This window comes from Lygodium microphyllum, chromosome 5 (genome assembly GCF_053477565.2).
Source record: "Lygodium microphyllum isolate KBCC chromosome 5, Lygodium_microphyllum_v1.1.10, whole genome shotgun sequence".
Lineage (NCBI taxonomy): Eukaryota > Viridiplantae > Streptophyta > Polypodiopsida > Schizaeales > Lygodiaceae > Lygodium > Lygodium microphyllum.
In genome coordinates this window covers 16,136,015-16,163,947 of record NC_141139.1, presented here as the reverse complement: position 1 = coordinate 16,163,947, position 27,933 = coordinate 16,136,015, and the positions used below count along the sequence as shown (strand labels likewise).

Genomic DNA, 27,933 nt, shown 5'->3' with positions numbered 1-27,933 from the left:
TGCTATGAAGCAACAAGTGTGTATGGTGGGAAGAATACAGCGTAAGAATAGCAATGTAAATGAAAAGTTTTGGCTCTCACACCAGGTCAAAGTATGCACAAGCAAAAGGACTGAAGATGTGCAGAAGCCTAATCAAAAGCTTTTCCATACCAGGTCAAAGTATGCACAAGCAAAATGCTGAAGGCATGAATGCAATAGGCAATGGAACCACGTATATGCAAAATGATCATACAATATGGCAGCTCCAGACACACGTACCACACATGTGAGGTGCTACTCAAAGAGCATGCTAAGGGGTGTATGTACCAAAGGTGGGAGGAACAATAGTACTGTGTATGCATAAACAGATCCCAAGTGTAAGTGGGACTTAGTCAAAGGCTGAGCTGCTCCATCTCCAACTTGGTCAACATGCCAATCAGGTTTGGGCCTTACAGTGCAAATAGCGATGGCACTGTCAAACACAATGCAAGTCATTGGGCCTTTGAGATGTTATTTATAGCCAAGCACATATGAATCAGGTTCGGGTCTTCAAATAGATGGCACAGTCAGTAACACTGCAAATCAGGTTTGGTCCTTTTAAATACAAATAGATGATGCATACACCATCTACTTGACATTGAAAGACCCAGACCTGATCTTCATGTTCACCATATGGCAGAAGGATGTCCAACTGTACAAGTCAGTAAAATCATATGCATTCAGTATTACCCTCAAATGCAATGCCACGATCAGCCCTGCAAATTTATTAAAATCATATGGTACCAAAACTTGACTTGTTCCTGGAAAACTTATGCTTAATGAAAATGGTACACTATACTAAAACTTGGCTCATACCAATCGTTTAAAAGGTTTGCTGAATGAATTTAAAGTTCTATGATATATATTAAATATGTGAATCGTTGTTATCCTCAATATGAATCAGACACTCATTGAAAATTGCAGCACTCCACAACTCCCCACACAAAATTCACTGTTGGCATCACTTGTATAAGATTCACCTCTAAGCAGATTCAACCAATGTACTAGTGTTTAAATACCATCAGTCTCAAGAACTAACATTTGACAAATATCAGTGTTGAAAACTGACATTGACAAATATCAGTGTCATCACCAGAGAAGTCTCAAGATCAAGCACGCACTTCCACCAAATCTCCATCTGTGACATGGACAGATAGACTTAATGAGAACAAGACCTCTTCTGTATCATAGTTTAGCCTAGCAGCGCTTCATCCAAATTCTAAAATTTTCATCAACATGTATTATGTAATACGACTCAGTTGATTGTCAATAAAACCTCTAGCAGACAGCAGACTCTTGCTACAAATGTCAGCTGATCCACTCCCTCTTTACACTACAGCTTGTCAACTCTGCATATGATACAGTAAGTAGTAAAACAGCCCTCATACTAGGTACATAGTAAAGAGGAGCAGAAGATAGGACAAAAGACAATATCATGACATGTCACCTTACACAATGAATCTGTCATCATAAAGTATAGCACCAAAACTTTTGGCCCTGGTGAGGGAGCCCACTATCATACACAATCACCAAAACCGTTGGGCCTGATGAGCAGGCCTTTGGCCACCCCGGTGAGGGGACCTTTGGTTCTGGTAAGTGGACCTCCTTTGGTTGGTCTGCTGAGATTGGTCCTGAATTGTCCTTTGCTGCCCCCCAAGTATAGGTTCTGATTGGTAACTTTGGAAGGGTCGAGGGCCCCCCCATGCTAGGGAACCCCAAGTAGATGGGCTTCCAACAGCTGGTGTATTCATAGCCGAAGAAGAAACACCATGATTAAGGTGTGCAGCTGGTATGCCTAACACTGGGGCAGGTAGACCGGTTGCTTGTATACCCATATGAAAATTATTTGCATTAAGAAGAGATTGATTTTGAATTCCTATTTGCACTTGAACAGTGGGAGACACACACATTGCTTGTCCTGATAGCTCCGTTTGACCAAACTGCTGTACATGTGCTTGTTGGAAAGGAGGAGCCTGATTAAAAGATGGTTGAGCATTATGCTGCATGAAATCAGGACTTCCTGGAACACTTGTAAAAGGAGGTTGATTAGCCACAGGCATCCCAAATACAGGGGGAACTTGAATAACGGAGTGACTAGGAGCAAGGAATTGCTGAGAATGTGCATCCTGCCGGATCTGAGGCTGATACTCCAATGAACGATCCACTGCTGGTCGATGGGTAGAAACTTGAGAGCCAGATATGGCTCCACCCATTTGTCTGGGTGGGCGAGCTTTCCAGGAACCAGAAGACTGATGTGAAGTAGATTCTTGATGAACAGAAGACTTTTCTGCAAACTGTTGCTCCTGATGTACAATTGGAGATTTTTCTTGTTCAAAACGTGAACCTCTCTGAAACCTTGATTTTTTATTATTCTGATTGTGTTGTTTGTGTGCATTACGATTTCTTGGGATCCTCTGCAAAACATGCCCACACCCAGGCACAAATCAATAAATTAAGCCATAAAATCAATGCATCATAAAGTTGAGGAAAAGATAAGTTCATCTGGAGCTATACATTAGGGAAATCTCGCACTGGTCTATCTGCTGGTTGCATGTTATTTGGGGTATTGAACTTTTTGGGGTGTCCGCGTGCTGTTCCATTTTCCCAATCATCCAAACCTTGAGGCAGCTTGTCAGTGTACTGAGGATTCTTTGTTGAGTTCCGTCTTTTGTTTTTTGCTCTTGACCTTTTGTACTCTGCTTCCTTTTCATCATCAGAAAACTCTATTTCATCATCAGAAAGTTCCTCATCATTTTCACCAGAGGCATCATAACCCTTTCTGTATAGATCTGGTTTATTTAGAACAAAGCCTGCAAATTCCAGCACATAGGCAACACTCACTCCCTCCTTCGCTGCCTCTGGAATCTCACTTGCATCATTATACCTCACTATATAGAAAGGCTTCTTCACAGGTCCAAATATCTCATCTATAAAACCCAAAGGTGATCTATTTTCTGTCAACCAAAGAATTGAACCCTCATCAAGAGGTGGCTGCCCTTCTATACCTTCAACAACTAAAGAAGTACCTAGTGACTGCATCAAAAAATACGAAAATTTATGGGATGCAATCGCCTAGTAGCTGCATAAAAGAGCATAAAAACTAAGGCATGCAACCACCCTAGTACACATGATGGTCCAATGGTAGACAAACCATTTCCTTTTTTAAAAAGTTTCTGATCAGACTTGACTGGCAATCATGTGTATATATACAGCTTAGCTAACATGGCAAACAAAGTGATAATCATCAAACAAAACACGAACACAAACCTAACCATACATGATGTAGGTTGCAAATATAGAAGCTGAAATCGAACACAATGTAATTAAGCATAAGCATAACAACATCACTCTTAAGTATTTGGCTTAAATAATGTGCCTTGAAGGCTCGAGTTGCACTCAAATAATGAGTAAACTTCACTGTTTTTTCCCATGGTGACTTAGAACCTTTCATTCATCAGCCTTCAGAGCCCATACGAAGAGTGTAACACTAAGTCAAGCTTTTGCAGACCAATACAGATTCATCATTAGGTATACCTACATCTTCTGTTTCATTTGAGCAAGTCAATTACTCTTCTTCTCTCCCTCCCATCCCAAGCCCTATGTCAAGTTCGTACAACACTTTTGAGTCGTTTGAATCAAAACCCTCTCTTGCTTTGCCTTTTGGTCTACAAGACCCAAATGGTCAAATGTATGTAAATCTTAATAGAGGGGGCTCAAGAAGCAAGCATTCATTATTACGTATACTTACATCTTCTTCATTTGAGCAAGTCAATTACTCTTCTTCTCTCCCTCCCATCCTACCCTTTTCTTTTGAAGCCATATCACACTCATTTCAAAACCTCGGCTTACATTCCACATCCACCTCTACTACACTAGGGAGTCGGACCTTTTGTCTCCGCTCCTAGCACATTCTCATTCTTTATTCCATATTCACACTTCCCTACCACTTTCCATCACGGTGCCTCATTAGGGGCCATTCCACCTCATAATATTGTCACCTACCCTTTTCCACAAGCCACTCCACACTATGGGGCTTCATTACAGGGAATGACACCCTCTAACACAGTTCCCTCTGCCTTTCCTAATGTAAGGCACATCTTCTCCACCTAGGACAGCTATGATGGGCATCCCCCTCACTACCCCACCTACACACACACACACCATGACCTCTCAAATGCAAGGATTTCCATCCTCTACTTATGGTGCATCATCACACTTTCCATGGGTCACTCCTACGCAAGGATTTCCATCCTCTGCTCCATGTGTCCCTATCCCTCCACCATGGGGTACTCGTGCGGCGACAATGCCCATGCCTAGTCATCCCATGCAAGCGGTGTTGAGCTAAGAAATGCATTCCATGCTGATTAGCCACTTAAATAGCCCCAAAAAAAAGCTTAATTTAATGAAAATCCTAAAACAAGGAGTGGTTCAAGAGAGTTCAGTGAAACCCTAATTTGGGAGGATCCATCCTCATCTATAAATAGACAGGCTGCCCCCATTCAGTCTCAATCTCTTTTGTGCACGTTCTCACTCTTCACTGGAGCTTTCAGCCATCAATCTTCTACCACGTGGCTGTCTAGCCTTCGCAACTACTACCACTCTCTCTCCATCAGCCCTTGCAATGCCCTAGCGCCTTCCTCCTGGCTGTCGCCCACAGCCTGGCGCCCTTCCCTCTGTTGTGTTTGACCCTATTCTTCATTGCCAGCATCTCCACTATCATCTCTCTTCTTCGTTTGCACCTCTAGTGTGTAGGCCACAATTGGCAACCCATCTCTCTCATCAAGCGACCTTCTATTGCGGCGTTTGGTGTCCACATCACGCGACAATCCCTCCATCAAGTGACAGCTTCCTTCACATTGGGCGACAACTGCAAGCCCTCTTTCCCACTTGTCCTGCTTGCGTTTGGTGCTCCAGGCCCTCCTAACACTTGCACTTGTTGCATCCGCTTCATCCTACACTCCAACTGGTACTCACAAACTTGGAATCCATCTCTGGTGGACGTCACTTTCTGACACACCGCTCTACCCTTGGGCACACTGTATACTCTTACATTCATTTAAGCATTCATTCACTTCACACTTGTGATCTTTCTATCCCTTCTTTAGTTTGTGTTTGAGTTTCTGTGTTTGAGTTTTGAGTTTTGCATTTAGCATTTGAGTTCTTTTTGCTTTTTGTATCTATGTTTGTCTCGTGTTTCTATCGTGGCCGTACACTCTTATGTTTGCTCAGTGCAAACCCTAGCAATGCCTCCATAGTCTTCTTCACATTTTCTACTTGTTTTTGAGTCCACTAGGTTGGCTAGAAGACCTTTTGTAAATATTTCAATTCATTAATTCAAACTTCTTCATGAAAATAAAAAGAGCTTGTTGCACTTCTCTCATCTCATGGGATCATATATTAGTGCACCACATCATATACAGCCCAAGAAAATGGAGTTGCTGAAAGCAAGAATTGAATTACTAGTGGATATGGCTTGATGTATGCTGAAAGGGAAGCTTTTGCCTAAAAAAATTTGGTGGGATACCAATATCATGGCATGCTATGTGCTGAATCATTCATAAACACGGGCATTGAAGAATTTTATGCCTTGTGACGCATGGAATAGCCGAAAGCCTACTATCTCTCACATGAGGATATTGAACGCCTTGCTTACACACATATACCATCTCACAACTGATATAAGCTTCCAAATAAGGCAATTAAATACACATTCATTGGGTACACTTTAGAAAGAAAAAGGCATCGCTTGTATCAAGCCATCAAAGACAAAATTATTGCCAGTAAAGATGACTTCTTTGCTAGGAGTGTGAGGATGCTCAAGTGTGATTGCTGGAATGCCAAAAACAGTCAATTACTGGCCCAATGCCTTCATTCCAATCAGTCCCTCAGATTGTTGAGGATGTTCCTGCTTACTCTCCTGCTAAAAATCAGTCCATTCAGCAGCCTATCAGTGCTGATTTACAGCCTGATTTGCTACTGTTTAATCAAGCTGAACACCATGATGTAAAAGTACGAAGAGGGAGGGCTGCTATTCACAAAGTAAAAACACCTGCCAAGACGGCTGTAACGGACTTTCAGGGACAGCAAACAAATAGCTCCAATTCTTGGAAGAACAAGGGCAGCAACTTGCTGTGCATCATGGAATTTTGGAGTAGCATATCATCCTCCTTTTTTGTGAGAAGGACAGCAAGCACGCACCATGGAGACTTTCTACATTCAATAAAGCCCTTTTCTAGAGTCATGCAATCGCCTAGCTATCTCATCTTCCTCTTTCAAGATAAACAATACCATTGCTAAGCGATACAATGGTTATCAAGCAACATCTTGATCCTATGATCTAATGTACTACGAGATGACGGAAGCCCATCAAGTAATTTGAACGGAAAGACATCAACGAATTCATGTAATATTAGATCCTTATATTTCCTTACATCAAACTTATTATCAAGATTAGTACTGAAAGAACGAGAATTACATCATGCCATCAATGATTGAACTTTCTCGATAAAATAAATATAAGTAACAACATCCAAATCACAAAAACATCTAACTGAATTCCAAGGCTAATATCATATATACATCAAATTTGGTAATCCCAAAGGGTGGATAGGCCTTGATCACAAGAAATTGGCCATTAATTTCCAATGAAACTACATGAATTTATAGTCTATACACAACAATGAAAGATCTATCAAAGAACCATGGCATATCAAGGATGACATCGACATGGTCCAAACTCATCAATCGGAAATCCAAAGACTCATAGTACTTTCGATCCAACCTCAGCACCATCTGATCCCCACAATCCAAAGTCAAACCCTCCACATATTAGACTCAATATTCTCGATTAGCGAGTGCCATGTTGAATCAAAGTCTCTGGATAAATCGAGAAGAAAGAAATTTGTGAGCAGAGCCATTGTTAAATAATATTGTCATTATTTGGTCATTAGTTTTACCATTGACCTTCAAAAGATCGTGCGAGCTAAATACAATCTTATTTACTGAACAACCCTTGCAACTACCCACATTAACAAAGCAATCCTCTCTTGAAAACTCAAGAGATATACTTGGAGCTTCTATAGTGTTTACCAAGCTTTCAAAGTTGTCATCAACTTGTTCTGCAAACACTCTTCATTGCCATGAAAGTGTCTTATCAGATGGCACGCAAAACAGTGACCCTTGGAATGATCCTCACTGTAGGTGGCTTTGCAATTACCATGGTTTTCATTCATGACTCTGAAGGTTACTAATGAGAATGTTATTGGTGTAGGAGTTTTCTTTGACTTGAAGGTAGAGGCAGCTCAATGGGACCCACCTACTATGGCTGCCCCTATTGCAACCAAAGTGTTGTCAAACATTTTGCCATGCTTGTAAACATCCTACGAATAATGCAAAGGGTTGCAGAGCACCTCATTCAAGTAGTCTGGCCGCCACAACCCAAAAAGATAGCCTATATAGAGCAATGCATGTGGTTCCTCCAAGGCCTTCATTTTATGAAGGAGATCCTTCCATTGGATCCATTTTATCTTCGTTGCCTTCTGCCACATCCAAGAACTGAGAGGGTATAATGGCAATCATGTGTATCATGTACAATCATCTCTTACTTGTGAGCCTCAGATTGAATCTGATGAGGGCATTAGGAGCTCTTCAACATTGTGAATATCCATCATTTTATGTATTTTCAACACTTCCAATGGAGAAGGTACCGATGCATTTCATTTTTGGTAAAATGATGATTTTGGTCAATCGGGTAGGCTGACCTAGGTGCCCACATTTTGGGCCTGGCCAACTTGTGTCCCAATTGTGGGTGCAATTCACCTATTTATAGGCAGCCTACCCCTCGCTCTATGCACTCATCCAACCATCACTTAGCCAGCCCTCCTCATTCTTCTCTCATCCCCCTACTTCTATCTAGTGCCCATACTAACACTTAATGCTGCATGTTGGGGCTGACTATTGCAGCCTTGTATTAAGTCAATCAAGTCAACCAATGAGCTTGTTCCTTTTCTCTCTTGCACTTCATTTAATCTCCTTCTCTATTCACTCCATGTTCGCTTTCTTTTTTGTCGCGCACTCTCACAATGACACACCAAATGCAGAGCACCCTTGCATACACCAACCTTTGTTCTTGGTTACTCAATATTTTTATTGGCCACACATGAAGACTTTGGTTGAGTCTTACATAAATGAGTGCCCACAATGTTAGCTTAATAAAGCTAAATCGCACAAACAAGCAAGGATGTTACATCCTTTATGTTGGAATTTGTCAATTCCATGGGCAGTGCCCAATGTTTTAGTCTTTAGTTCTTAGTGTAAACACGACTACAATTATAAGTTGTATCACCACTCTTAGAGTTAGAGTTAGAGTTAGTTAACTCAAGTTGAGTTAGAGCTAGGTCTATCTTAGACCTATCTTGTACCTTTCATTCTCATTCTTTCAATTTAGCAAGTACACTCTACTCTTTTGCTTCAGCACACTCTCATTGTCTCTCTTTTCTCTCCTCCATAACTAGCTATCATTTTTCAACATTTGGTATCAGAATTGGTTCTATGCACAGATTCCGTTCAGCCACCATCAGCTAGTGCCACCCTCCTTAAGGTCATGTTGCTCTCAACCAGCTCTCATCCCAAAGAAGAGAAGAACGAGCTGCTACTGTTTTCAAGCTGCACGCCGCCCTACATGCAGTCCCGTACGCAGCTTACACAGCCCGAGAAGCTACAATTTTGGAGAAGCTCCTGCTGTTTTCAGCTCTGCCCCTTATTTTCTCACCTCTACTCGCCATATTCTCAACTTTGCTTGCAATTTTCTGCAAACCCTAAAAAGTGTAGAGACACTAATTTTCAGATTTGGGGTTTTTTTTAATTTCTGCAATCCCCCATCCATTTTGGACATCTCTTTCCGAATCTCAACTTGTGCTACCCAAAGTTTGGGGCTCTTGTCAATTTTCACTCCCGGAGTTCAAATTGACAACCAATTCAAAGAAATTTCACAATTTCTTTGACATTTTCGCCAAGAATTTTAGGGCTTTTGCCCGATTTGCAATCCCACGTGTGAATCTTCATTGGAAACACCGACATTGCACAATTTCATGGACATTTGTGCAAAAAATTTAGGGTTTTTGTCCTAAAGGCTCCAACACGCATCATGAGGCAAATTCCAACTATTGTTCGCTATTGGCACAATCCTGAGGTGACATTACTACAGAAATTCAAGCTGTAAGGTACAAATTTCTTCGATTTCTTTGAAATTTTAGGAAGAAATTTTGGGCTTTTGTCCAATACGCATTTCAAGGCAAAAACAAGTGGTACAACAGCATTTGATTGTTGTTACAATCAAATTGAGCAAAGAAAAATGAAAATTTTCAATAAATTTGGTAAGAATTGACATTAAGTTGCTGTAATTTGTACTCTTGAGGGCATGCATTACGAGGCAAGTGTGGTACAGCAGTGCATTGCTGTTATTCCTTGATTGAGTGCTAATTTTGGTCAAATTGGGCACACTTTGACATTTGTGTAATAGTTTAGTACTTGTTGCATAATCCCAAGGGGATTTTTTATACTCTAAGAAGTGCAATCTATAATTCAACAGAGAAGTATTTACCTACAGATTTTTGGCCATTACTGACAACATGGCACGTAAGAGGACCAATGATCAGAGCAACATCCTTGGTGTCCTCACTCAGGAGAACAAACTTGATGAATCAAACTACCCATTGTGGAGTTTTATGATTCACAACCTTCCTATAGTAGCAAAGGACTTGTGGGACTATGTTATAGGTGATTTGCAGAGACCAAGAGATCTTGCATCTCAAACACATCAGCGTAACACTAGAGGACAGGTTGCAGGTACTGCTGCCCTCCTCCCCCTCCTACCAAGGATCAGAGGAGATGGGACTCAAAAGATACAGAGACACTTTCTTCGATTGCCTTGTCAGTGAAAAGATTAATCATTCCACACACATCCAGTCTTCTAACATCTCAAAATCAATATGGGATGTACTTTAGCGTATGTTTGCAGCACATAATGAGGCCAAAATATCTTATCTATGTAGAGAGTTGGCCAATGTAAACATGGATGAGAGTGATGATATGACAGATCACCTTATTCACATATAGGATTTGTACAAACAACTGCTCAATGTGGATGGAATCATTCAAGATGCTGAATTGGTAAACATCACACTAAACTCTCTTCCAGAGCCGTATCTTGGTTTCCACACCTCTTTGATATTGTCTTTGGAGGAGGGACAACAGTCCCTTATATTTGTGGAGTTGAAAGTCCTTTTGTTGCAAAAGGAACCGACTAGGAACAATATTGCATTGCGTTTAGGAGATGTGGCTATGCTCTCTAAGTTCCAAGGCAAAGGAAAAGTCAAGCAAAATGCAAAAAATCAGCAAAAGGATGATGCTGGACAGCCATCAAATAAGGATATCCAAGACATAGAAAAGAAGGGGAAATATCATTATTGCAAGAAGCCAAGCCACTATATCAATAAATGCCGTAAGAGATTAGCCAAAGAGAAGAAAACATACTCCGATTTGGCTATCCAAAAGACGTCAGCCAGCAAATCTACTGATGGTGATGCTTCAGCCAACTTTGTGGAGGACTATGCATTTCTAACTTATAGTTATGATTCTTCAATGGCTGAGTTAGTATTTGATGCTGCTGAAACACAGCAAACATGGTATTTTGACAGTGAAGCTTCAAAGCAAATCACTTCTAGAAAGTGTTTGTTTTCCTCTTTGCATTCAGCCCCTTACTAGGAAGTGTGTTACATATGCGAACAACAGTTATGATGATTGTGGCATTGGGACAATCACTATTGCTGTTGTAGATGGTTCTAATTTCATGCTTCTAGACGTCTTGCTTATGCCTGGCATTACAAAGAAAACTTTTTGTCTATCTCTACTTTTAACAAGTATGGCTTTCAAGTCATCTTTGAGAATGACAAATGCATTGTCAAAGATAGGGAGATGGATTATGCATTCAAATTGTCTATGATCCTGTGTAAGGGACCTATGGTGCACAATCTCATGATGCTCTGTCAATCGCTACTCTATCGCCCGCTATGCAAAATGTGGAGCTATGGCATGCCCGCTATGGACATATGAGTTTTGGGAGTTCGATGATCTTTCAAAGGTGTCATATGGTATATGCATTGCCTCCAATGGAGATGCCACCTCCTTATGCATGCAAGGGATGTATTTTGGGCCAAGATGCACAGATTTTCCTTCAAAAAGGATAGAGCAATGCTGCGTGCTATCCGAAAATTGCAACTTATTCACTCTAATATTTATGGTCCCATGAGGAAATGTTCACTTGGAGATCATCTTTACTTTGTTACATTTATTGATGACTACTCTCAAAATACATGGGTATATGGGCTGAAAGAAAAATCTAATGTATTTATGCATTTTAAACACATGGAGTATTATCTCCATGGACTTTGTAGTATAATTACCTCATAAATTGAGGTCACGATTCAATCTAGGTCATGATCAACCGATTGACAGAAATGGCTCGATTCATTTTGACAAAGATGATCGTTGAAAGCCACAAGTTGGCAAGTCTCTTTCTCAAGCATTTGTGTAAACTTCATGATTAGCCTAAAGAAATAGGCTATGACCGTGATCTTAAGTCCACGAGCCATTTCTGCCAAATAGTTTTCCTAAAATTGTCCATGTCGTCCTCAGAATATCCTGAGGCTAAAAGGACAAATCAAACCATGGATGATATACTGCATGTATATATCTCCCATAGACAACCTCATTGGGGGTGTAATCTTCCTCACATTAAGTTTGCTTAATTATAGTAATAAACATTCAGCTACCCACTATAGCCTGTTTATGCTAACGTATGGTCATAAGTTGGAACCATCGATTTCTGTCAAGCTCAAGGGCAATGCAATCCATAGTCGACTTCCTACATGATATGCAAGGGATGTTGACAATTGCACAGGAAAGCATTAAAATGGCTCAAGATCATGCTAGATTTTTTGCCAACCGGAATTGTACTCCTCAAGAGCTTCAGTAGAGCATGGCATGTGGCCTTACCTTAAAGTCCCAAAGGACTCTCATTCAATAAGCACCACAAGTGCTTTAAGTTAAAGAAAATAAGCAGCACATCATATGAATTGGATTTTCCTTCGGATATCCAAGTTCACTCAGTGTTCCATGTGAATGGTCTGAAAGAACAAGAAGGGCAAGGTGAACTAATAGTTTCAACCAAGAAAATCCCGTAACTTGAGAACGCTCCTATTTATATTTCACTCAAACTCAATTGACTATAGGAATAAATGATCCTGTCGAGCCTTTATCCTAAGCATTTAGTCAAGCAAAAAAACAATCCAAAGGTAGAGGCTACACAACAATCGATATGTCCATCGAAGAGTCGCTTTCCCCACTTCATCCTTGAGGATATTGCTGAGGGCAGCAATCATTCATAAGGGGGCAAGTGTCACATCCTTGGACATCCAGATGGGCCAAAATAACATTGGTCACAACGGTCATTAAAGTTGACCTAAGGGGCACTTTAAGAATAGGGCAGCCCAATCCTATTAATACGACTCAAGGCCTTATTGTGCATATCATTGTGTTCTCACCACTCATGGACTCTTGGTCCATAAGCCAACACATCCGCAGATTGGGACAATGTAGGCTGGTGGTATGGGACCCTAGCTCTTGGGACGTGGTCATGACCTAGTTCCTACTAGCTCCCAGACTTAAGAGTAAGCCTGGGGTGAGCTCGTTTGACTCTAAGGCTGGGAGGTGAGTCAAATGTCCATTCCTTTTATGTTGCCATGGATTCAGCTTGTGTTGTGTCTCATGTGCAAGCTGGATCTTAGGGGAACATTTCATCTTTCTCTTCCTGCTCAAAGTGTACAACAAACAGAGAGTAAATAGAAGATCTTAAGATGAAGATAGCTCATATGGTGAATAAATGAATGTATCAAATTGTATGCTGAGTATGATATAATGGGCCTCAAACCTCCATGCCAGGCAGGAAAACATGGAAATGGCAGCTGATCAGGCCAGCTGGCAGTAAAATCAAGGGCTGAAGATGATGTCTACAGCTGCCTGACGAAGTATGGATGCTAGGCAGCCTGTGTAGTCAGCAAAGGAGCAGACCTGCTGCAGGTGGAGAAGATCAGCTCAGCAGCCTGAATGCTAATGAAAACACAGCTTGAATGGTATGGAATCAGATCACCAGGGTGCAGACAGGTATTGAGCTAAAAATGCATTTGCTTTACTCAAAACAGTATGCATTACGTCGAGGAGCCCAGTGACGAAGAAACCTACATGTACCCGTACGTCTCGCACGACGACGAGGGCAATGCAATCCTCATGGATTATCGACCAGTACCGGTGATGGCACTAGGACGAGGACGGGGTAGAGGCCTGGGAGGGCAGCCACCGAATCCAGTCACTTGTTGGACATGTGGGCATCCCGGCCACGTCTCGTCACGGCGCCCAGAAAGAGAGCAGCAAAATAGGGACAAAGCCGACCAAAGGTGTGCGGAGTGCGGAATCACTCATCTTTTTATAGATTGCCCAAAGCGGAAGCCACCTTCTGGGACGACCAATTTGCCATCCATCCCGCTGGGACTGTTTGGCCCAAAGCATACTTAATTAAAGAATCAAACTTGTTCTTTAAACAGAAATGTGTTCCTAGAGAGTGTCTGTGTCCCATAAGCGCATAATACTGCACTGAGTAAAGAAGAATGCTTGTGAACATAGCCCAAAGCGATAGTGAGGGCACCTTTTGTTTGAGACTATTCATACTACTATCTACATTATGAACAGGTCTCCCACAACTACAATTCATGGTATGACTCCTAAAGAATGTTTTATAGGCAAGAAAACTGATGTATCACACTTGAAAGTGTTTGGTTGTATTACATATGTTCATGTACCTGATGAGTTAAGGAAGAAATTGGACCCAAATGCTAAAAATATATATTTTCATTACATAGTAAACTACACAAAAAGGGTATAATTTTTATAACCCTATTAGTGGTGACTTTTAGGTGAGCAGGGACATTATGTTCTATGAGATAAGCAATTGTGTGCATCTAGTGGAGAGGCATTGGATGATATTGATAATCATGATAGTCATGATCATCTAGTAGAGATGCATTGGATGATGTTGATGATCATATACATATAATAAAGTAGGAATCACAAACTCTTAGTGGACCAGAGACACTATCTAGCAGTAGATCTATAGCCAGTCCTTGGTCTATGAGACTAAGAAGTGCCCCACATCTTCAAATGCACGGTGAAAATCAAACTGAGCTCAGAGTCACTACTACTTTCTATATAGGTGTTTCTAGCTCGAAGGCCATGGTATAGCTACAAAGCCCATACCCTTGTGAAGCACATGAAAGGGAGTCTACCCCAGGAATTGGGGAAGAGAACAAGCAATGAGTGCACAGTATTTCTTCTCTCACCCACCCAAAAAAATGACGATGGCAGCACCAAGCACGGAGAGTCAGAGTATCGAAGTGTGCACCTACAAACAAAAGATTAAAGAGACTCAAGAGTGTGTCTCTACCAAGTGGGGGGTGCGGCTATAAATAGCCAAAACACCAAAAAACTGCCCGATCTGCTCCTATAGGGGCCATAAATGCTGGCTGACCAACATTAAAAGCTGGTCACTGAAGAGAAAAATGCCAAAAAAATAAGGGAAACCCTGGGAAAATCCCAGATGACAATGACAATGTCCGACAAGTGTAGACAACAGACTATGGAAAGTAGAATTTGGCCTAGGAATGCACACAGGAAGCCAACAAAAAAAGAAAATGCACCTAAACTTCTAGAGCTCCTATGTCTCCATTTGACTCTAACAAGAGCTCCCAACCAGGAGATGACAGCAAACTAACAAAACTAACATAGGCAAGCTAACACCCCTGCTCAGATCCACGATCCACTCTCAAACATAGTGATACTAAACCTCAATGTGCCTCATGCGAGCATGAAACACAGGGTTCTTCGCTAGAGCGAGAGCACTCCGGTTGTCGACACACAGCTCCATAGGTCTAGGTTGAGGAACACCAATCTCTGCCAACATGCGGCGAAGCCAAACCACCTCCATAGCAGTAGAACATAAAGTACGATATGCAGCCTCTGTAGAAGAAAGGGCCACGGTCGACTGCTTCTTGCTACTCCACGAGATGGCTCTCAATCCAAGGGAGAAGGCATAGCCTGAATTGGACAGTCATGAATCCCAATCACTTGCCCAAACAGAATCGTTTCAACCAGAGAAAGCAACCCCCTCTCCATACATAATCCTGTGGGATTGAGTCCCCTATAAATAACGAAGAACACGCAAGGCTGCTCTCCACATGCTCTTGAGTGGGAGTCATCATGAAAGAAGATAACAAAGCCACAACAAAATAAATATCTAGCCCAGTGTGAATAAGCGAGATGAGGGAGCCAATAAGACACCTATAATGGGTGGTATTTGTAAAGGGGAGTTCCGGCTGCCAAAAGCTTGGACTCTGGGTCCATGGGGCGAAATAGGCTAACAAGCGACCATACCGAACTCCAAGAGAAGCTCAAAAATGTATATGTGCTGCGAAACAAAATGCTATGTGCCATTTGATAGATCTCCAAGCCAAGGAAGAAATATAGGATCCCAAGATCCCTCATGTCAAACTCCTATCGCAAAATCACCCAAGTACAATCAACCTCCTGAGTAAAGCTCTCTGTAATGATAAAATCATCCACATAAAACATGAGCAAAACACACCTATTAGTCGCAACCTTGAAGTATAGGTTGGAGTCCTAAGTTGAGCGATAGAAGATACTAAATAGAAAGAATCAATCAATCCTCTGGTACCAAGCAAGAGAAGCCAGCTTCAAGCCATAGAGGGCCTTCCGCAATCTATAGACATGGTCCTCTTTTTCCTACATAAGAAAACCTGGAGGTTGTGAAACATAAATCTCCTCGTTAACGACACCATTCAAGAAGGCACACTTTACATCTATCTGATAAACAAGCCAACGGAGGTGGGCTGCAAGAGTCAAGATAGCAAGAAAACCTGGAGGTTGTGAAACATAAATCTCCTCCTTAACGACACCATTCAACAAGGCACACTTTACGTCTATCTGATAAACAGGCCAACGGAGGTGGGCTACAAGAGCCAAGATAGCCCGAAAAGTAGACATCCGAGCCGTAGATGCAAAAGTCTCAAACAGGGTTGTCACGTCTGATGACATCCTATTAGTACAATCCGATGCTAGTACACTACTAATCGGACTAATAAATCTTGAACCTATGTCCGATGTTACTTCCGATAAAAGAAAAAATACATATAATTTTAAGTCTATGCTTGATGTTTGGACTTAAAAGTTAAAAATATAAACTTAGAGATTCAAGTCAAATGTGCAAAAGAGAGTTGAAACAAGACTCAAGAGTGTAGCATGAATAATGAAACCAATAAATTTATTATGAGTCAGATCTGTAATCTCACACAAAAAGTATACAAAAATACATTGAGATAAAAACCATCATTCATAGTTCAATTTGAATCAACATACATGATTACTCTAGATGCTCATATCACTCTCGACATCAAAGGTGGAAGCAGCCTCATCGTCGCTTAAGGAGGAGCCACCCTCCTCAACAAAATCACCCACACTAATGACGTTACCCTTGTCATCATACTAGGACTCTCTAAGCTCTACGTGAGAGGCAGTGATAGGTATATCCTCCTATAGTATCTAAGGGCCCCACAAGCATCACGGACAGTCGATGTGGATACCAAAGTGAAAGCTCCATCACTACCGACACGAGAGCGAATAATAACACGGGCACGGCATCCACAAGTGCGGTAGACCTACCGGTCTATCTCCTCAAGCTCCAAGTAAAGCTCCCTAAAGATTTCCTCCTACTTTCAAGTTTTTCTCGCGAGTCACATTTTTAAGTGTGCTAGCGGAAAGCTTGAGTGAATCCACATTTATCTATACATTTAAAGAATGAAAAAGTTAGATTAAACAAATGAAACTTCTCTAAATATATTTCATAATCTATGAATAAAGTTATGGACTAAAAAGTACAAAAATTGGATATACGATACCTATCTTGCCATAGACATCTTATGCATGTTGCGTAACATGCATAAATTGAAGCACAATAAATTAGTCGCTCCAATTGTCATGTACTAAGCTTATTACGAATTTTGGTGAGCACGAGGAAATAGATTGACCAATTCTTCTCACATGCACCTAACGAACAATCCTAAACCGTGTGAAGAAAAAGTAAGTTTAAACTTTAAACTTGCAAGTTGTAAGTAGAATTAAATGAAAAAAGTAAAGAGATTTTCAAACTCGTGCAAGAATGTGTAAGGCCACTCTTTGGAGGTGGGGCAATTGGTAGTTGAATGACTCCCACTAAAAAAGGGACTTCACCAACGATTCCCACTTCCAACAAATGATAGATGCGAAAGCGGTGCCCCTTTGATCGCTATAATTGATGAGCTCTTGAAGAAGCCACCATGGTGCTCTTCCACCAAAGTCTTTGGAAGAAAGGCATCACGATCGGCAAGGAAATTGGCATCCATGAAGAGAGAGGGCTTTTTCAATACGAGATGCAAGAGTGTCGTAAACCCATGTATGTGTTGCTTCATCCACTCCCATCTATTCTTCGTCAAAAAAAGAGTATCATTTCTTTTAGGGGTGGTATCCAAGATACCACTACAATAGATATAGGATGATAGAGATTTAGAGAGAGATTTAAAGGTGAAATTTAAAAAGAAAGAAAGTGAGACAATATGAATTATAAATTCTAAAACTTTAAAAAAAAAGAATCATTTTTTTTAAAGAAATAAAAACAATACCATAAAAAAGTAACCTCTCCATCCAAGATGGTCGATGATTGTATCTCCTCTATCAATCTGCCATAATATGATAGAGAAATCCAATAGTAGCCTCCTCCATGTCCATCATGTGAAGCACCTTGCAAATGGGAGTGACAGCAATGATAATGCCTCTCACATCCATCCCAAATTCCTTATTTAAGCAAAGCATTTGAACGACCTTTGCTTCCACTTGGCTTCATATGGACTCTTATTCAAGCCACTCCTTAAACTCATCTAACATGACCGTTTTTTGTAGTCTATTGCAAACATCATAAAGACGCTCGAGAAGAAGCCACATGACGGCAAACCGAGTCTTTGAGAGCTTCTTCAACAGTCGCAAGTATCAAGAAAGAGATTATGGATGTGATTACAGAGCAACTAGAGATGCTGAAGATGAATACCGCAAATATATCCACTCTTGTAGGAGCTGGGAGAGATGTGATGCGTTCTAATACACGGTGCGAAAAGTGCCATTAAGCGGGACATTTAGCCACTGAATGTAGACAGCTCCTAGTAGATCACATGGCCATGGAGATGAACCGAAGGGAATATTGGCAAACCAAGGTGGATATACTCAAAGGCAGTGAAAAGCCCCTTGGAATGGTGCTATCAAAACTAGACCAATGCATCGAATGGGTCTACAGTGACCTTCTACAAATGAAAGAAGATTTAAAAAATGTGAATGCTAGGATAGAGGAACAATGCGACCACCTCATCAAAGCGGGCAACTAGAATACCCTGGAACATGAAAGCACCCTTGAGAGAGGGATTGCCAAGGGCTACAATGTGAAGATTGCGGTTGGCACCATAATAGGCCCAACGACTCAAAAGATATATCTGTCCCATCCGCCTCATAAGCAAGTAACCATGTCGGCCCCAACTTCCCCCATGACATAGTGTGCTGCCCCCAACCCGCACTACTGAGCTAGGTTTGAGCTCTAGTGATAGCTACTCTAACTACTCCAGCGACTACTCTAATGACGACTTTGCAGAGTCAATCTCTGATGAAGATGGTCTAACTGCCCCAACTTTTTCTATTGAGGCCACAAGGGCCATGGTAATGCAACATTGGGCTGTGGCCCAAGCTAAAGCTATTTTGGTCTTAGTTCAAGCTCGCATGGAGGTGACGCCTCCCCTATGGCACAAAGCCGAGTTCGAGACCGTATGAAGGTGACCCCCCCATGGCACAAAATCGTATTTAAACTCTCATGACCACTTCTATGGTGACGTCACTCTCTCTCCCCAACCTTCAAGCGAAGACCGGGCATGTGATTATGAGGTCCACGTTAAAACAACTCTTACTCTTGACGCGAAGGAGGAACGAGTCTCCTTGAGCCAGGAGGATAAAGAAACGGCCTACCTCAATGAGGTTACCACCGGAGACTTCTTGAGCCAGGAGAATAAAGAAACGGCCATCTTTCATGATGTTGATACCAGACTCCCTGTGCCAGGAGTATAGAGAAACGGCCTCATGATATGACACTGATACACCTGTCGAAGACTCCTTGAGCCAAGAGGATAAAGAAACGGCCAACCCCCATGCCAATGATGGATACCTAGCAACTTCCTTGAGCCGAGAGGATAAACAAATGGCTAGCTTTCATGAGATTGCAACGTACATTACAAAGATGAAGAACTCCTTGAGCCAAGAGTCTAAAGAAACGATCACCTTCCACGCTAAAGAGAATCAAAGTCACGCAGCAAAAGACTCGCGGTGCCATGAGTATTAAAAAATGAACACCCCCCATGCAAATGAAGGACATCTACCAATCTCCTTGTGTCGGGAGAATAAAGGAATGGCCAATGCAGCAAAAAAGAAAAAGGAGCCAAAGTGAGCTCCAAGAAGAGAAAGAAGATGAAGGCCCAAGCTAATGCGCGAGTAAAACCTGTGAACATAACACCATCCCCTAAGGCGAAGAATGAGACTTCCAAGTCGACTCCCGAGTCGCATGAATCAGAGTCTACGAATAGGAGAAAGCGGGTGACATTTGCTGATGATCCACTCCTATGAGCACAATGGAGACAACTCTCTATGCACTCAAATGGCTCATTAGGAGGGGAAAGAGCCCTCATACAGCAAAGCTGAGGCAAATGCAAGGGTGCCTCTCGTGTGGGCCCATCACGCTGGTTGGATCTTCGTAAATGGATCCCAAATGGCTGAGTTACGCGACAACACTAAGTCCATGGTCACCATGAAGGTAAACTTCAAGGAGGTTCCTTTGCCAGAGAAGCCTACTTGTGCATTCAAGCCCATTCCAATCTCTAGACCAAAAGGGTGTAATCTTCTTGGCAAGATCAAGGTAGTTGGGCGGCTACATTATCAAACCAAGTTGGTTCCAAGGAGGCTTCACCCTCCAAGTCACTCACGATGGATTTAGCTCATCATGGAGTGAGATAGGTTGGAACGAGCTAGGTGTGAACTTTGAAGACTTAGCTCGCATATGTGCCCCTCACACAGATCCAAATATGTCAAGGTCCCAAATGGAACTGGGTAGGCTTGTGCTAGGACACAACGCCAATCCACACCCAACCTCCTATGCCTTCATGCATCATACGGCCGTTGAGGTCCAAGTCAAAGTAGTCATAGCACAAGTAATGGCCTATGCCATGTAAGCTAGGCGATTCAATGCTCTGCATTTGATCAACCTAGAAGCATTCAGTGCCTTAACGATTGATTCGGCCATCAAGGCCTAACATACATATGTAGCCAGAACATGGAGCGATCTACCTAAGGGCTGCCTACCGAACTTTTGACTGATAATGTTGTATCTAGGTGACAAAGGCCCAATGGCATTGATCGCAAGGGAGATGGCCCTTGCATTGCAGGCACGGCAATTTGATGCAACCCATCAAGTCACCATGCTTTGTCCAGATGCTCCAACTCTCCAATCCAAGCAAGAAGATCTTCCCTGATCCTCTTCCAAGCGTGCTTCAAAGCGGGGAAGAATACTTGACACAAGTACAATGGACCTTGCGCGGTGCACAAAGAGACATGCAGCAGCACCGCATGTTCCTTGGTGTGTTCTTGTTACAGGTGCTCCCGTCCCTCACAAGTACAAGCAGAAGAAGACAAATGGTGCGAAGTGCCGGGATCACGCCTTCCGTGCAAGGAGACATACCACCTTCGTAAGATGGTGGAGTGTCCCCTTCAAGAAGACGGCTCGAAGTACCAAGGTGAAGAACTGGGTAATTAAGGCCCAACTTTCTTCAAGGGGAGGTGCGTACTTAAGACACACCTCTTGCATTGTGAGGGATGCGGCTATCCCGTGGTGGTCAAATACTGCCTCACACATGTGGAGGGATGCAACCACTCCAACATGTTCAAATGCTCTCTCCTACCTTGGATGCAAATTGACAAATCTGGCCAAACTAGGCCTCCTCTTGCAAGGCACTAACTTTTGGGCCCTTGCATTCTGGGCATGGCATACTCCATGTTAAGCTTCTTGCCTTAGTCCCAAGTCCACTAGCAATTTCTACACACTCATACTACTAGGCCATGCGTTGGGGCAAGTGTGCACATAACTGGGTTATCATCAACTCTATGCTTGTAAATATGGTCTGCAAGTGGACGGATGAAAGTGCACAACAAAAGCCAAGTAACTGTAGTCAAGCGTACCTGGGCCACTCCACAATTGTAAATGGAATCAGTGGGTGATACCTAATTGTAGACTTGAAAGACCATGTTCCACACTTGTAATTGAGCCAGCGGGCATGGCATCTAGTAGGCAAACCTTGGCCGGTTTGATAGCGAGTTGGCAAAGACCCTTGAAGTCTTGTACTTAAGAGTCTAGTGGACTGACACTGACCAACTTGATAGTGAGTTGCATTAAGACCCCCAAACTTTGGAGTCTATTCACGTAGCCGCTCCTTGGGGGCTGAGACATGGTTTTGGGACTTGAAGAGGACATCAAGTTCTCCAAGGGAAGCTATATAAAAGGGATATGAGCCAATCCCTCACCCGCGGTGTTGAGTCGTAATGGAAGGGTGTTGATACATCCTCCCTCACCTGCAACCAAATCCATGAAGCATCCTAGCTTACTTTATAGACGCTCTTACTGTCAGAAGTGGAGCAGCGGTGGAAGCATAAACATGTGCTGAAATAAACTGCTGAAACACAAGACAAAAAGAGAAAAGAAAGAACACGATACAGATGAGAACTCAGATGTAAGCACGGGAAATGGAATCCATATATCTGAACACGAGACAGTCGCATACAACAGTGAGTCACTGGCTGCGTGGGCACTGGCACTGGCTCCTCTCTCCACAGAGTCTGCAGATGGTGAAGATGAAGTGACTGACTGAGGAGGAGCCACTGAGTATAAATAGGCTGAAAAAGTGGGGAGCAATAATGCTGGTCGGACAGCATTTAATGCTGGCCGATTGGTGCATAAAAATGCTCCACTGGCATAAAATGCCACACCAGAAAAATACCTAAAATACCTAATAAAAAATGCCCAGCCCAGATCAAGCTCAGACTCACACATGAGCTGACAAATACTCTGCTAACACCCTCTCTCAGATCATGAGTGATCTGATACAATACAATAGTACAATGAAAAGGGATCAGAAACTATATAACATAGAACCACCAAGTAGAACCATGGATACCCAAGCAGTGGGTGATCAAGCCACCACCAAGGTGCCTCGGAGAGAACCTGATGTCGATGTCGATCGTACCAAACACCTGAAAATAGAGAAGATCATAGCATGTCTCTATGTCCATCACCAATGTCGCGCAGTAGCATACAAGACCATCCTGTCAAAAATGCCCCTGAACATAGGTGACCATGGAGTCCCTGCCTTTGGCCAGACCGCCAAAGTGTCCCCTCATGTGAGCTCCAGACGAAAGCCTCCCGCTCTCTGTCAGATATCCAGCTTAGCATGAACTTGGATGTCAATCCCAGCTCCAGGATTTGATTCCGCAAGACTGAAGTCGATGCGTCAGGGACGTCCCTCTCTGGAACCTGTGCACCTGTATAAAAATATAGATGAGGCGCGGCTGCCCCATCTGAACACCCGCTCACACTCCCTCTCTGGCACAAGAGAGTCGTGAGGGATGACCTCATCATCACCACTAGAAAGCAGCCGAGGAAGGGGCCACCAAGCCCTTCCCACGATCCAAAGAAGAGGATCCCTTCCGCGCCTTGGACTTCACCTTGGTCGGAGGATCGGAGTCGGAGTCTGATGAAGGAGAGGACTCATCGGTAGAGTCAGCATCCCGCTTCGTCTTCTGCTCCTTCCTGGAAGCCGCTAACTTCTTGCAGTCCTTCCGCAAATGTCCCTTCTTGCCACAGTGGTAACACTGGGCCTTCGACTTCTTCTTCCCGTCACCCCTCTCTGAAGCTACATAAGCCTCACCTCCATAATGTGCCGGAAGCCGCCCCTGTAATCTCAAGGATGCCTCATGCTCAAGAAGCATCGAGGTCATATGTGTAAAACTGACAGGAGTCGATGATGTCTGCGAAAACTAGCCAACCTAATCCTATAGGGGCCATAAATATTGGCCGACCAACATTAAATGCTAATCATTGAAGAGAAAAATGCCAAAAAAATAGGGGAGATGAAATCAATCTACCTTCTTGAAAAGGGCAGTAATTCCTTGATTAAGCACTTACTTGACTACAGCAATCAACAAATGAATATAACTTGAAATGCACAAATTATCTTAATAATCTCGGACATTGGACATCCTATTGGTCCCAAAACTAGCACCCCTTTCGGTATTTTTTTAACTTGATTGCTAATGGAATGAGTACAAGCTAAGATTCACAATCTCCTTTGCTATTCCAAAAGCCCCTTCTACTATAGTAACAATCAGCAATTAATTCAGGCCAATTGCCCCTTGATTTTTCACCCAGGACTTGCACAAATGAAACCACGGCTGGCCAAATGCTGCCCCAAATTACAATGAATGGGCTAGCATCTGAATTCCTCGATAATTACACAAATTTCAGGTGCTGAATTTAGTATACATTGCCTTCACCAACTGGCACGGGTCTTGAGCTTGGCTATCAAACCCTAACTTTTGCAGATATTTAGGGTTTACAATAGAGATTTCTCTATTGTCCCCCAAATTTGGTTGAGATTTGCTCAAAATGGCTGAGAAATGCTGAGATCTCCTAAGAATGGTTTGAAGAAGGTGAGAGAAAGCCAAGATGAGAGAGAAATCTGATTATCTTCACGAGAAAATCCTAAACTCTGCCTGCTACCTGCTCCATCCTGCATTTAATGCAGTAACCTACTGCTAGGCACCTCAAAAACGTTGTCACCTGATCAACAATAAAGTTGCCAGTCCCTTGAAGATCACTCCTTGCTGTCCCCTGCCTATTGAGGCCCCTAGATGACTGTCTTCTACAGCAAATTGTTATTCTCTGATCAAAAAATGAACCAACAGCTCTCTCTCTCCCTCTCCCAAGTTGTAAACTAATTGAATGGCTGAGAATCAATCCCCCATAAATGTTTTCTCAATTTGCATGGGCATTTTTGTCAAGTGGCAGCCTTCTAAACCCATTTTTCAGCATTATCCAATCATTTAATTAATGTTCAAAAATTGAATAATTTTAAAAATTAATTTCAATACTCTAACCCTACCAAAATTAAATGTGTCCATTTGTAATTAAATTGGCTAGGCCATTCATTTATTAATTAATTAATGCTAGTTCCTAATGTCACCACCAACACTTATTAGCCAATAATGGCCAAATAACTATCCTAGGGTTAAAACTAACACCAACTAACCCCCAAAGCCCAACTACCATAACTTTCACGATTTTTGCCTTTGATACCCACTACATCCTCGCGGTCCTTGGCCTGTTACCATGAAATAACTACCATGTGCATCACATGTGCTAAACAACCTTGCAATGCTATCAACAAGATTAAAGTATCTCAAAGATTCACGTCCTTATGACAAAGCTTCCCCTTGAAATCCCTGCGATCATCCTTGATTGCATTGCATTGTGCCAAAGGAAAAGCATATTGCACCGGAATTTCCATAAGGCAACATAGTCAAAACATTGGCCAATGTTGTCCAACCATGCTACATGCTCCAAACCTTGCTAAAAATTTCTAGGCAGCATAAACAATCGAGAATTGTTGCTAGAAACCCATTGGATACCTCCATAGCCCATGTTTTTCAACTGTTCTAACTTTCAACCATAGAAAAGCTCTAATTCAACATAAAACATGTTTGAAACTATCAATGGCATTTACTAACGTTGCTATCCATGGAACCAAATGTAAACCATATAAAACTGAGCATAATCTGATCATAAACTGATCACTTGCTGATCTGCAAACTGATCACAAACTGGTGCAAATGTGACCCCAAACTGATCACAAACTCATTGCAAAAACTGACCAGCAATCAATGCAAAAATTGATGAGAAAGTGATGCCAAAAGTGACCATAAATGGTTCTTAACTAATCAAAAACTGAGCTGAAACTTATCACAATTTGGTTTCAAAATTGAGGCAAAACTTTTGCCAAACTGATCATGAACTAATCTCAAGCTGATGCAAAAGTATAGTCTCAGAGCCGCGGTAACAACCATACTCATTTGCATACATCTCACAATGACTAGTACACTGAGTAGTGACCTTGTGACAAACATACTGCCAGCACACTACCTTGGATGCATGTTTACATCCGATATCCACAATATATGAGAGTTGTCCACAACTAAAGGAGTGGAAGTGCTACCTCCCCCTTAACTATCAGGCAATGCTCTGAACCTCTACTCTACTAAGCCTGACTGAGCCTGAACTCGAGCGGCTCTAACTAAAAGGCATCTAGGTAAAGTTGCAACAACTAAGGATGGTCAACCAAGTCATCTTCTTCCATTCACTTTGCATCTATTGATGAAACAATGCTAGAGCTTCACCAAGAAGCATATGGAAACTTAACCTCTAATTTTACTTTTCTCAAGCCTCCACTAGGTTATAGGCCTTTTTTCCCCTTAAGCATTGCAATGCTTTGTACTTTCAACATTATTGCAATTCCAACTTAACTAATATACAACATTGCATACAATTGACTAGCCCCTCATGTGTACCTGACATGCTAGGAGCACCAGATGCATAAGAAAATATTCTTGTTTGCATACTTTTGACCATTGCAATGTGACTGTGCATGGAAATTTGTATACTACCAGCCATACCAAGATACATTTTCCCATACATTGCATGCATTACTAGCAGCATTTTTACTCATGACCAACACTATATGGAGAATTTGCATGACCAGCATTAATACCATGAGTACCAAACACAATGGGCTGCATATATGCATTGCCAAACTTGCCACCTTGTGCCCAGCATCATGCCAACATTGTTATACATGGGGTTATGCACATTACCAGCCATATCCAAATACATTGGGCCTTGCACACCACGCATTGGTTACTACATATGATAAGGAGTTGTGTCATACATCTCTGAATGGAGTCCCTGACCCACCATAGCATGAAAAATAGTGCCATCACAAAAGTATCTTGGTTGCCCCATAATTACATGCATGCCTTGCTGTCCAAAAAACATTGGATTGGCACTTCCAAGTTGGCCTTGCATATGCATCAATTGCCCCACTCGCATCATTGGCTTATGCTCACTACCCACATTTGGTGTCAAAGTGAAGCAGTGCGGAAGCGTATGACCAAGACAGAGTGAATAGAGAGAGGGAAGAGAGAGAGAGTGGAACACAAAAAATCTGCAATGAAGAATGCTATATAAGAAAGTAGATATGTGCATGGGCACAAAGTGTATGTCTTCATATGTCTCCACCTTGAAGATCTCACACTCTATGAACCCCGAGGGCAATGTCCACGATCAGCAATTTGAAAACCTGTGATCAGAAATTGTGAAAGCTTGTGCTGAAGATAGGTAATAAATAGCCTATAAAAAATGGAGAAAATATGATGTTGGTTGAATTTAATGCAGTTGACTATATTGTTCAACTGCATGCTATCGGCTGACATGACAATCAGCTCTGCGCTGCCATGTGGCACTTTGTTTGCACGTGGCATGTGTGAGAACTGTGCTGCCATGCCGGACTACAAAAAACTACTCATGAATGGAGCTGCCTGTCCAAGGAATGCCAATCTCTAACACCTCCTCTTAGATCCTGGGCAAGGCAAAAGGCTAAGGGATCTAGAGTGCTATCGAAGTAAAGCCTGAGGAAGCACCTTCATAAACAAGTCTGCAAGATTGTCCTCTATCTTGCAGTAGACCAGGGTAACAGTCTCATCCAAAATCTTCTCCCGAATGAAATGATACTAGACTTCAATATGCTTCATCCGAGCATGGAACATAGGGTTCTAGGCCAAGGCAATGCAACTCTCATTGTCGCACTGAAGGACAATAGGACCTGTCTACGGGAAGCCAAGCTCCTCCAATAACCTATGAAGCCACATTGTCTCAAATGTGGTAGAAAACACCACCCGATAATCTCCCTCAGTCGAAGATAGGGCAACTATGGGTTGCTTCTTGCTGCTCCATGAAATAGCACCCGCACCCAAGGTAAAGTAATAACTTGTCGTGGACCTTCAATGATTCACATCGCCAACCCAATTTAAATCACTCCATCCTATAAGTACCAAGTCGACATCACCTCTACCTGCTGGATAATAGATCCCAAGATCAGGATCCCCCATAGGAACCCCAAAATCCTCTTGAGTAGCCTCCCAATGCACCATCTTGGTTTTACTCATGAAACCGACCAACACACCTACAGCATAACATGAGTCAACACGAGTATTGAGAAGCCAAATCAAGGAGTCAACCAACTACCTGTAACGGGTAGCATCCGCCAAGGGAGAATCGGAATGAGCTATAGCCTTCCAGTTCAGATCCATAGGAGTCGTAATAGACTAGCATCCCTCCATCTCACACGTAGTTAAGAGCTCTTGCATATACCGCTGTTGGGAAATAAAGATCCCCCTCAAGGTCTGATAGATCTCATGACCTTGAAAGAAATGAAGAAATCCCATATCCGTTATCTCAAACTTCTCATGAAGTACTACCTTAGTCCACTCGACCATCTTGGCAAGGTCACCTAT

At 42.3% G+C, this 27,933-nt stretch overlaps 1 protein-coding gene across 3 annotated transcripts in view; it reads right to left on the bottom strand.

The window, feature by feature from the left end:
- Positions 1 to 843: 843 nt before the first annotated feature.
- LOC148035533 (uncharacterized) overlaps positions 844 to 27,933 on the bottom strand; it is a 32,546-nt gene continuing 5,456 nt past the window's right edge. The window contains exons 3-6 of one of the 3 annotated variants that reach the window (XR_015690833.1): positions 2,533 to 3,051; positions 1,466 to 2,432; positions 1,295 to 1,367; positions 844 to 1,156 (exon numbers count right to left, since the gene is read on the bottom strand). Coding sequence is in view for 1 of the 3 variants with exons in the window: in XM_087677493.1 (XP_087533619.1) it covers positions 1,545 to 2,432; positions 2,533 to 3,051 (1,407 nt within the window). In the remaining 2 variants the exon portion in view is untranslated. The other 2 variants (XR_015690834.1, XM_087677493.1) reach the window with 2 other exon arrangements.